Source organism: Barbus barbus (assembly GCF_936440315.1).
Source record: "Barbus barbus genome assembly, chromosome: 13".
Classification (NCBI taxonomy): Eukaryota; Metazoa; Chordata; class Actinopteri; order Cypriniformes; family Cyprinidae; genus Barbus; species Barbus barbus.
Genome location: NC_136741.1, coordinates 30,662,337 through 30,674,928, shown reverse-complemented (window position 1 = coordinate 30,674,928; position 12,592 = coordinate 30,662,337). Strand labels below are relative to the sequence as shown.

General features: G+C 34.1%; 1 protein-coding gene across 1 annotated transcript in view; it reads left to right on the top strand.

Moving 5' to 3' along the window:
* The window catches only part of LOC306879671 (cadherin-22-like), a gene marked incomplete at its 5' end in the record, with an annotated part of 112,786 nt that overhangs the window by 53,860 nt on the left and 46,334 nt on the right, over positions 1 to 12,592 (top strand). The window contains one exon of the mRNA XM_079432821.1: positions 8,565 to 8,686. Within this exon, the coding sequence (XP_079288947.1) occupies positions 8,565 to 8,686 (122 nt within the window). The remainder of the gene's footprint in view (positions 1 to 8,564; positions 8,687 to 12,592) is intronic.

Below are 12,592 nucleotides of genomic sequence, written 5' to 3'. Positions count from 1 at the left end.
AAAACAGAGGGATGGTTTTCAGTTTAATATGGGGTTTGCTGAAGTATTATGCATTTTAATGATGAGATAATGAAGCTAAAGCAGTTACTGTGTTTATATAAAACACAACTCAAATAACCTCAGTGATTTACGTTGTTTTTGCATTACAGATTGATGCAGAAATCAGTTTAACCCTTGTGCTGTGCTGAAGTCCTTTAGCTAATGTGGTGTTAATTTGGAAAATATTGCTTGTAAATCTGTCATTATGCTATATTGTCCCCAAATCTTTGATTCAATCTTTTTATCAACTTGTTTTCTTTCAATTAGCACAGGTCTTGTATTGCTTGATCATAGGCCTTGTTGATCTGAACCCATGCATTGCAGTTTTTGAGTGAAAAGGCATTTTTGTGGAAAACTTTTTTGCAATATTAACTCCAAAACCAATAAAACCTGCAATCAAGAAATGTAAAACCTGTGCTAATTGAAAGAAAACAAGTTGATAAAAAAAAGACTCAATCTAATATTTAATAATAATCAAGTATAAAATTAAATTTCTAAGCTTTTTTTTTTTTTTTTTTTATTGCTGGTCAGTCATTTTTGAATGGAAACCCCACAAGTGTAACAAACAAATCCCCAAAAAGTACAGAAATTATCCCTTTTTTGAGGGAGTATGTTTTATTAGTATGTTTTAGTCCAGTGCTATTAGCTAGCATTTCTGGGAAAAATAAAATATTCTCCAACATGAGGGTTAAGAAACCCAAGTATATTGATGCCTAAACATGTCTCTATGCAGTTGCGTTAGATAACAAAAGCTAAGCAAGTGTCATTTCATTTCTGAACATTAAAGGAGTCATGAAACACATTTTTAAATTATTTTATAATATTTTGTGAGGTGAACTTTTCAAAACGTTCACAATTTAGATGCATATGGTCATTTTTAGCCCTCTGATTTGGAGTCGCAATGTAAACACCCACTGCTGTGATTGGCTAACATCTTTGCATATGAAAAGAGCATTACATGTGGATCTCTCTTGAAAAAGCCACCAATATTACCTAATTGTGAAAAGTGTTGATTATAGCATTATAGTTAGATATATGTCTTTTGCATGAAAGTTTGTAATGCTGCAGTGTAGCCAAACACAGTCATATCTGCACAATTCAACGATTGAATACTTCCAGCATAACTTACACAGTGGAAACACAATGTAAATAATTCAGAGACATGTTGAGCAGTGTAAACTGTTACCGATGCAAAATTCTGCAGAAATCAAACCACTGACAGACTTCCTGCTGCACCAGCGATTATAAAGAGACTGATCTTTGAACGCTTTCTGTATATTAACAATATAGAGAATGGCTGGTTTTGTACTGACAGGAACAGGGTGAAGTTGATGGTTTAGTGACTCGTGCATAAACAGCAGTAAAGCACTTCTGTACATATTACACAGATCACAGCTCATCAAATGCAGTTTCAGATTTAATGTTTCTCAATGTTAGTTTATAAAGTTTGCAACCTTTTGTGCCTTGATTACACCCGATGATGACGCATGTTAAGGAGAAATAGTTTTCAAGTTTGTCCCGATTTCAAATTCAGGTTTTCGGAAAAATAGAAAAGAATAATTCATATTTTAAACTTGGGAGTTAGTTTTGACTTCTGAAACTTGCAGCAAACATTTTGTTTCTCCATTTCGTGACCCCTTTAACCCTCACGCTTTAACATTCAGATCCTTAAAGAGAGTCTGAAACAATTAGATCTTCTCAAGACGTATGATCGCTCTTTCTAAGAGTTGCGTCACATCTTGGGTTTTAGTCGAAATGTGTCGTATTAATGTTGAGAGAAAGCACTTCGATCTCAATCTCAGACACAAATACCAGGGTTTTGCTGCAAGATAAAGTCCTTTTTTTCATAAAAAGAAGCAGCAGCTTTAGCAAAGTCAATGGCTTAATCAGAATTCCCAGTGGATTTCAGCCTGTGCTCGTTCACTGCAGAATACATGGGATCTGTAGTCGCTGGGCAATGAGGCGTCCAGTGGCTAGTTTGGAAACGCTTTTCATAATTCCCTCGTACATTCGTATTTTAAAATTTCACACTGGTAATGAGTGTTCATCGAAGAGTTACGTCTGCAGATCGATGCGCGGCGAGTGTTTCACGCACCATTGCTGGAGATATTAGTAAATATGATATTTCACACAAAATCTGGGAAATCTGGTCATGCACAGAAGCGCAGTTCAGTATGCCTCAGTTGGCTGGGAATAAATACAATTTCAATCTTTTCAAGGCTGTGGGTTTAGTCCTAAAGCAGGCGTGGCAAACGTCGACCGATCGCACCGCGCTCCGGAGCTAGAAGTCGACTTGAGGAGATGAAATTTTCTTTGCTGTCCAGAAGGAGTTATCAGGGCGGCTGCTTTGCGAAGTCTTGGCACGATGCTTCCAGACTGGAGTTTTACTGTCAGAAAGTCTGGCAGGCCGTCGGCTCGCCACAGAATCCTATCTGCTGAAGAAGAGTGACATATAATTTCTGTGCGTTTGATAGGCTCTATGATATCAAACTGCAGACAGGCTCTCTCTCTCTCTCACTTACTTGCTTCATCTTTTTCAGGTGATAAATAGAGGAAAACCATCATGTCTTGCCCTTAGGGTAAAGAGATACTATGAACACAGTTGTGTCTTTATCTCGACAGAAAGGACATTTGGTGTGGAGAGTGAAAAATAACTGCTCTCTGGATTTTGAGCCGATTCAAGGCTCCTGCTCTAAAATTTGCCCTTTCCGGCCATTAGAAATAAGGGTTTATATGTAACAAAAAATGACATTTCTGTAATCACGGCCATCCTCCTTGCTTTCATTTTTAATGAAAATGCCAAAGCACAGCAAGCACGACCGGAGGAGCTCCAGTGGATTTCACTGCTGGTGGAGTTCAGCTTCTCAAGTGGCTTTTGCATTGGACGTCAAATGGCAGCATTTTGATTTTGATCTTTTTCTTCATTTGAATGCGGTCATGCAGTAATTGACCTCTAAAATACCAGAAAGTTTGAGCGGTCTTTGACATCAAGGACATAATTAAATGTATTTTCTTACTCTATTGACAGCTTGCATTAAGCATGAAGCTTTAGTCATAAATATAATTTTAGTTAGATTTATGGCTAAAAAAAAAGAGAACTGGGAAGAAAATGACAACTTGTGCCAACTTTTAATCATAAATATAAATTTTGAACATACTTCAAGATATATTTTCTGAAAACACATATATCACATGCAGTTTTGCTTCTCAAATTGTTTTTATTTAATTTTTTATTTAAAAAGAACTTAATTAAGGGTTATTACGGTAGTTCATCAGGCATGATTCTTGTTGACTTGGTACTAAGAACAAATTTATTAAACTATTTATTTATTGTATTAATGATAATGAAACTATAAGAGAAATAATTAGTAATACTGTTTCTCTCACTTCCTAATTTTGGGTGAAAATGTAACTTAATTTACGTTATAGACTCTGAAAACAATATAGTCTTAATATCTCTTGCAAGCTTGCTCCTGTAATATATTTTTATTTTAAAGATGTTTATATCTTTTTAATAGAAAAAAATTAAGAAAACTTTTTTTTAATTATGGTAGTTAATCAAACTTGTTTTATGTTTTTAATTGCAAATATATTACTAAAAAAGTATTGAATCAAATATTTATGTATAGTAATAATAATACTTTAAGAGATATAATTATTATACAATTTTTCCAACTTTATCATACTATAGTTAGAAATATTAACTTGATTCAAGACACACTCTCTACAGTCTTAATATCTCATGCAATTTCGCTTCTCATATGTTTCTAAGGATGTTTTTATGTTTTTAATGCAAAACTTACATTTTTGCAATAAATTTAAATAATTGTATTATTATTATTATCATCATCATCATTATTATTTTATTTTTATTTATTGTAGTTATGGTAGTTCATCAGATATGACTCTTCCTTTATATTAATAATAACATATAAGAAATATAATTATTATGCAGTTTTTTATATATATATATATATATATATATATATATATATATATATATATATATATATATATATAACTTTATATTATTACGGTTAGAACAACTTAATTCAAAATATATTCTCCAAAAACATGCCTTAATATCTCTTGCAAGTTTGCTTCTCAAATAATTGATTTTATTAAGAATGATTTTAAATGTAAAATGTTATCAATTATGATATAAATTTTAAGAAAATGTTGGTATTTATAGAATTATTAAAGTTCATCAGACATGATTTACTTGTAATTATATTACTAATAACATATTCATTCATTCATTCATTCATTCGTTCATTCGCTCATGCTTTCATGCTTTCATTCATTCATGCATTTGTGCATTTATTGTAATTAGATTAGATTTTTTATTTTTTTTAATTACTCTCAGATTTTTTATTTTTTTTAATTACTCTCAGATTTTTTTATTTTTTTTAATTACTCTCAGATTTTTTATTTTTTTTAATTACTCTCAGATTTTTAACATGACATGTTGCTGTTCCATTTTCCAAACACAGTGCATTCAGTTTTAATGCATAAAGTTATTCTAAGGAGAGAAAGTGACTGTATTAGGCCAGGGTTGTGTTATTCTTGAGGAGACAGATGAAGTTCAGCAACATGATTCACACATTTCATCTGCAGCGATGACCCGAGTTCACAGGTGTTTATAGCATCTGACATCGGCTGTTCGAGAGGCCATGACGCAGTGAAAATAAAGCAGCAGTGCTTTTACTATCAAAGTTAAATTTAGCGCTTTATGCACTATTTTAAATGAGTCAAGCTCGTCCAGACTAGAAATTCACTTATTGCTTTCATGCCAAATTGTTGCTCTTGGACGTCTCTGATGTCTTCAGGCGTGGGTTGAGGACAGAGATATTGTTTTGTCAATTTGCGCAACATTTGAAGCTCATTAGGCACGGTTAGTGCAACCGGGGGAGCTTATAAAACAAGATGAGTTTAATTTAATATTTAAGGCATAGGTCTGCAGTCTGTGTCAGTTCTGCTAATTCAGTGCCAACTATCACGCAGAGAAGGTTTCGTCTGCTGCGCGTAACTCCCGCTGGAGCTCGTATGAGTCAGAAATGCACCAAAGGCAATCTGAACTTTCTTTTCTTTATTTTCTTCTGTTTTTATGAGACAAACATTTGACTGGAAATGAATCATGCAAGATTGTTTAGACTTTCTTTAAATATTTTTTCTCACAATGTGTAGAGAAACTGATTTACAAAGAATAATTTTGAACACTGTCATTTAAAAATATTATATTAAACTGGTTATTATGAAAGTCTAAGAGAATGCATTCAGTTTCATATTTTATCGTTTAGACACACATGCAATGACCTCCACATTACTAATATAAATGTCAAATGCCAGTGACTTATAAGGAAATAAAGACATTTTACTGACATTTTACCATTATTTCCTTAATTATTAAAAAGTAAAATTATTTATTTTATTTAAATCAGCACAACATACTTAATATTACCACAATAAATATTTTTGCATTTTTTATTTTATAATGCAAAGTTTTCATTCAGTGTAATATTTTATCTATTATATTTTTATTTGTTAATTAACACAGTGGTGCATTGAGACAGCAATTAATCAGCAAAAAAAAAGTTGCCATATTGTGCATTTTCATCTGATATAAAGAATCTATTATTGTGTTGTCATTTGTGATTTGCCGTTACTAACAATCAGTGTTTATTGCCGTGTTATCTACATGTTTGAGACAAGGATCGTTGAGATAGCAGTGCATAATCACCCTCCTGTCCTTTTGGATTTAGTGTACTGCCAAACACCATAAGACTTAATTTCTGTGTAGGTCGCGTGCCGAGCTCAGGGACATGCTTTCAAACAGGATTGAGGAGCAGCTTTTCTAATATAATGCCTGACTGGTAATATGTCATGAAGATATGTGGCCGTCCAACATCTTCTGGGCCGCTAACAGAAGCCCTGCATCCTGTAATCTGCTCAAATCCCTTCTCATCATATCGCAGACGCACATCGCTAGTTAAATATGCCTGCTCTATATAAGCACAGAGAAAGTATTGCTGTCTTTAGAGGAATAATACACTTGAAATCTATTCGTTATGCATTGTTGCACTTGATCAGAGCTTTGTTCTTACAGTATGTGCTTGGTTTATTTTGGTAATTCTCATAAAACTTGTCCACTATTCAACAAAATCAGCACAGTATTGGGCAATACAGTAAATATTGATGTGATGAATACTTTCCCATTTAACTTATTTTTTTTCTGCAATTAATCTCAGATTTTTCATACGATATAGCTTTTCTCCTTTCAAAATTCATTCAGTATTCAGTTTCAGTTTTTTAAGATTTGTTTTAAAATACTTAATTTTTTATTTTATTTCAATCAGAACAATATCAGGAAATGTATAAACATGACCACGATTAATACTTTGCAATATTTATTTATTTTCTATCTGTTTTTAATTTTAGAGCATTGATTTTTTTTTTCTTTTCTCTATACCAAATGCATTATTAATTTATAGTTTCAGCTTTAAAATACTTGATTTTTATTTTATTTTTTTTCAACACTGCAGTCATTAATGCCACAATAAATATTTTGCAATTTTTTATTTAATTATTTTTTTTTATTTTTGTTCATTTGTTTGTTTGTTTTTTGTTTTTGTTAGATAGTGTATATATAATATTAAAATAAATACTCTTTCAATCTTTAAATGTTGGGGTGAAATTGGTTTTCCAAAAATGTATTTGGTTTACAGATATGTTTGTGTTTTATAATGCATAGGTAAACAAGACAATGAAACTGCATATTTAAATTAGGCAGCGCTAATTTACATACTTCACATAACATGCGTGGACTACTGTACATCCTCGTAAATAAACACAAGCATAACAGCAACACGGTGTTAATTAGGAAAAGGTAATTATGTCTCATTACAATTAGAATGGTGGGCCACTCGGTGGCCTGCTGTGGTGCTGAGAAGCATCTCTTATCAAAATTAAAACATTTCTAATGAAATAATGAAGCACAGAAATAAGCTCAGGATCAGTCGCCTCCAACGCAGAGAGCTTTTTTAATTACTAGATCATTTTACTTAAATGGAACTAAGTATGTACACATTTTCCAATAATATTTCCATTTTATTGTAGCTACTAAGGCCATGATCAAAATGATATTGCAGCCCAATATTGAATCCATTTTTCTGTTTTTATGTCAGCTCTTATCACTAAATGTGTCTGTCTATAGTCTTGTTTGTCTTTGTTAAGAATATGAGTTGCTAATTGTTAATTTCCTCAAGACTGTTGCAGAAGAATTGTCTTCCTGATGAATTCACTGCTGAGAGAGTGGTTAGAAGTGCCTTCAGACACAAACTTTGTTTATATATCTGCAGGCTGTGTTGTGCTGGCCAGTGTCATACACTCATGATGAAGCTGAGATGCAGGCTTTAAAATGCATGCAAAATACAGCTGCGGTGCTTCAGTGGAATCTAATGAGACAAAATCACAGTGTTTGGGTTTGCTCTTTCCTGCCGCTCACAGATGTGGCCAGCGTAAACTCTGCCGTCGTCATGACAACCGGTGCATGTGTTAAGAGAATTCTTTGTTTCAGATGTAACATTCTGTGTGCGATACATTGTTTCCTGTGATTGGGATTCTATTGTGGATACACTGATGCCACATTCAATCTGTGTGATATATTCTGGCCTGTATGTCAGACTGCATTATATCAAATCAGGAGAGTAAACAAGTGTCCTCTGCAAAAACCTCTAGTGAAAACCAGATAGTGAGGAAGATCGCAATTTCCCATAACAGTTATTAATTCACTACAAAATGACACTGTTCTTGAGTATTGTGTTTCTTGTTTTAATAGATATTTTGATATTTTTACTGAAAGAAAAAAAAAACATAAGTTATTAATATTTTTAAAGTTGAATGTTTCTTGTATAACTCTGTCTGTCTGTCTTTCTTTCTAATTTTGATTTCCACTGTTAAACAAACAGTGCCAAACAAACTTGTTAGGAACATTTATTTTTTTTCACTGTGGTTATGTTGTTGTTTTCTTTTTTTCTTGCATTAGATATCATGTATTATAGTATCATTATAAAACATAACTTATCTATTCTTTCTTTTAATTTTGACTTAGATATTATAAAAACAAGACACAACACTTGTTAGGAATAGTAATTTTCAGTGTTTTATTTATTTGTTTATTTTTTGTCATTATTTTCTTTCTTTTGACTTTATTACAAAAATAAGTGACTTTCACTAGTAAACAGGACAGAAATGTGTTATGAATAGTATTTTTCAGTGTTTAATAATGAGTGTATTTACAGTAAGTTTATGCAATTGTCAGATGCTTTTAATCTGAAGTGACGTATGGTGTAGTGAATTCAGATTGTAAGTGTGTGTTTTCTAGCAACTGAACCTGTGCTCAAGTCACTCCAGTTGACCCACACAAACTAGTGTGATGTTTTTACTTTTAAAAACGTTTAGTGCTGCAAATAACTTCCAGAGCAGTGGCGATGGCTCTGATGATGGTTTCATCTGCCTCTCCTCAGATAACCAGTCCATGGCGTCTCAGACGGCGGTGAGCATCCGCATCCTGGATGTGAACGACAACCCTCCTGAACTCGCCACTCCTTACGAGGCGTCGATCTGTGAGGACGCCAAACCTGGCCAGGTGAGATAAAGCCTGAGAACTCACATCAATCTAATCAGAAATCACGCCTCGACATGATCGCATCTGCGTCTGAAACCAGATGCTTTGTTCCGCACACAAATCATCACTACTGCCGATTTGATAGGATATCTGCGGTCAGGATACACTGACTTGTTGTGTTGATAAAGCTGTCAGCTGCGATACGTACCTGCGAGGGAAACGTTGTCATTTCCATGAAAAGCATATGTAATCTGACATCAGCCAGTTCCTCTCAGACAGCTGCGCTCGCCGCTAATATATATCAATCGCGGCGCAAGCGAGAACATCAGGTGTGCGGTGTGATGAAGTGGTCAGATTCTAATTGCATTGTGGGACTGCCGCACTCAGCAAGGCCACCATGATTCGCTTTGACGGCAGTTTACAACGCCTATCGAGATTTGTTTTTCCCAAGCTCAATATCTCGTCTGATCCCACTTTGGCTAATGTAGTTTGGCTCAACTCACTGGTCTCTCCTTCCCATTTGGCCATGTCCTAAGAAGCGACCAATCTGAGAGATACAGCGCCGTGACCTCGCATGACCTCCGAACCCGGATCGAAGCGCTGGAGTCCGGCAGAACAATCAGTGTGTGTCAGATTTAGTACTGAGCCAATCGCTTTCCCGTTTTTGTCAGAATAGTTTCATTATTGCTTTGCTCCTGCTTTGGACCTTTTTCAATTGGAAAGAATGATCCGTCTGACATTTTGTCCCAAAGGCAATTTATAAACTCTAGTCGTGAAAAAACGGCAGCAGTGAAGCAAACTCACCTGCAGCGTTTTGGTAGCGACTTGTTGCAGAGTTTTTCTTTACTCGTGGAATGGAAGAATACATGTTCCAAAAATGAGACTTCTGTCATCTTTTATTTACCCTCATGCTGTTTCAGACCCACCTGACCAACGGTCTTCTGCAAAGCACAAAAACTGCATTTTTGATGAGATAAAAAATGACAAGTTCTGATCCAAACCCGGTGAGCTGCCTAGCAAACTGGCAGGGTGCACAAATCTCTCCATGAAAAGCTTGCCAATATTTGGAAAATTTAAATTAAATAAAATAATTGTATTAATAAATGCATAGTAATAAATGCATTTATTATTTTTTTTTTGTTTAATTATATTTATTAAATTTATTTTGTTAGCTAATGTTATATACAGGGCCGTGCACAGACCTTTTGAGGGGCATGTGCTGAAACTGAAAAAAGGGCGCCCCCCCCCCCCCATCCATTTTCTTAAACATAGTGTCTATTTACACTAAGTGCAAATAGCCCGCCTTGTTGGCAAAGGCTATTTACACTAACTCCGCCCACTAACTTGTGATTGGGTTAGTCAACACTAAAAAAAAGACTCTTACTTAGCATCAGTTTCAGTGGCGAAGATGGTAAAGCATGTGCTATTTGACACAATTTGAGCCTGCCTTTTACCAAACTTTTTTTCTCCCTTTTCAAATCTCATATTGCATCAGAAAGGCATTTATTTTCAATAAAAATGAAGGAAATAATCAAAAAGTTGAAAATAAAAGTATCGGGTAGGTTTAGGATAGGTGTAGTTAGGGCTTTATTGTCCCAATAAGGTGGCATCTATTTAATAATTTGAATTAAAACTACAATTTACACTCAATACGTAATTATTGCATACTGTTTTATAATGTATTGCAATACTGAGGTGTGGATAATTGCCACTATTTGCAATAAGTAACATAAATAGCAGAAAACCTTGCTATTTTAACATGTAAATAGAATCTATAGCTATTTACACTGTGCAAATAGCCGCTGCCTTTTTAAAATTGCTTTAGATTTATTTCCTATTAATAACAATTATAATAATAAGATAATATACAGTAATTATACAGGGTTTCAGGGCTTCTTTAAACCGATTACAACAGCAATCTTCTGTGAACCATGTGCTTGAAGACTTCACTGTGATCCACTGGGATGTCCCTCTCTACACATAAAGTTCAATAAGAATATGTTTGGAGAAAAAAGTTTTTTTCTTTTTTTTCTGTTTAGTTTTATAAGCTAATTTGCATTATTTGGTTAACATGTTTATGTATGTCATTGAGAAGAGGGGAAGGTAAAGCAATGTGTATTTTTGCCTAACTATTTTGAAATATAATTTAAATAATTATGTCGAACACAATTTCAGTGAAAATAGGAGCTATATAGCTTATCCAACATGTATTTGCATACCTGCTAAAAACGTGATACGGTGGAGGACCAGGGATGTTGGTCTTTTGAAGGTCTCTTATTCACTTTCCTTAAATATGCCAGCAGTGAAAAAAGTTAATAAAATATTGTGAAAAGTACAGTTGCAGTGAGTTTGAATTGTACCTGAGCTCTCCCCTCCTAATCCTGTATATCAAAAAATATAAAGATTTCACAGTGATCTGATTCTGTAAGATTATTATTATTTTTTTAGTTACTACAACATTACTGTAGTAAAACCATGTTTTACTGCATTTATACATGTGAAGACGATGAGCTAGATTCAAAAATTAGCTAGCGAATACGTGCATATTTACAGCGTTTAACCATGTGACCATATAATGTGATTAAATGTTAACAAACTAGGTGTATCAGCAATCATAAATCAAAGAAGAAATTCCTTAGAAATATATTTTACCTAGGTGATGAGGATCACTCAAATTTTGTTAAGGGTTTTTGACCAGCGAATGTGTGCAAATGCGCATTTCTTCCATCATTAAAACGGTGGCATCACATTGTTTTCATCAACAGTTTATTGTATCTCATATAGATACACTTATGCACTCATATAGACTCATTTGATTAAAGATGAATTGCTACTGTCTGCAAAAGTTATTTAAGTGTAGGCTATTGACTATCAGATGGCAAATGCTAGCCCTCTCTCTCATGTCCCACCTGTCTCAGACCTCAAATACATAAAATATGAGCTTTTATAGAGTTTCCTTATAGAGTTCTCTGCAAGAATTCGTTCAGCTGCTGTGCAGGGTTGCCAGGTTTTCAGAACAAAACAACAAAACCCGCACAATTGCAACTCAAAACTAGCCCAATCGTGTTTCGAGGGGGGTCCCCCTAAAAATTGCGTTCTGGGGGCTAAAATACATGTTTTTATTGGTGGGCTTCCCCTGGTAAATTCACATTCCAGGGGCTAAATATCACGTTATTGATGTCGCTTCAACCCGCGGACTTGGCAACACTGCTGCTGTGGAACTTCAGTTCATTCAGTCCAGATAGAGGGGGTGGAGTTATGAGGTTTTACTGACAGTTTGAGCAAATCCAACAAGATTTTAGTCACAAGCTCTATTTAATACGTTTCATAAATACTAAATATTTGTAAAACAGACAGACAGACCTAAAGGGTGATTTATAGCATTGATTTATGGAAGAAAAAACAAACAAAAAAACACCACCACCACCAAAAAAGGGCACTTTGGAGTATAAGGGGAAAAAGGGCATGTGCTCTGCACAGGTTGAGCCCTACCTGTGCACGTGCCTGGTTATATATTTGAATTTATTTTGAATTTATTTATTAGGATTAACCCCTTGAGATGTACCATCTCGTTTTCGAGGGGGTCCCGCAATGTATCACAATCACAACATAGTAACAAAAAAACAAAACAAAACACAAAATGAACATTACATCCATAAACAACACCAAACAACAAAACACAAACATTAATTGAAAAAAAAGCACCACAACATTAAAAAAAATAACTAGTAGCAAATATGAAACAAAACATAATACAAAATATACCAGTCAGTGAATCTGATCGCAACATAAGCCAAAAAATAAATATATATATTAAAAAAATCTATAACATCTTCAAAAATAACATGTACAATCCAAAGTAAAATATGATAACAGAGTTTGCGTAAACATCTTAAATGATGTAATAGATTGAATATCAGCAGGTAA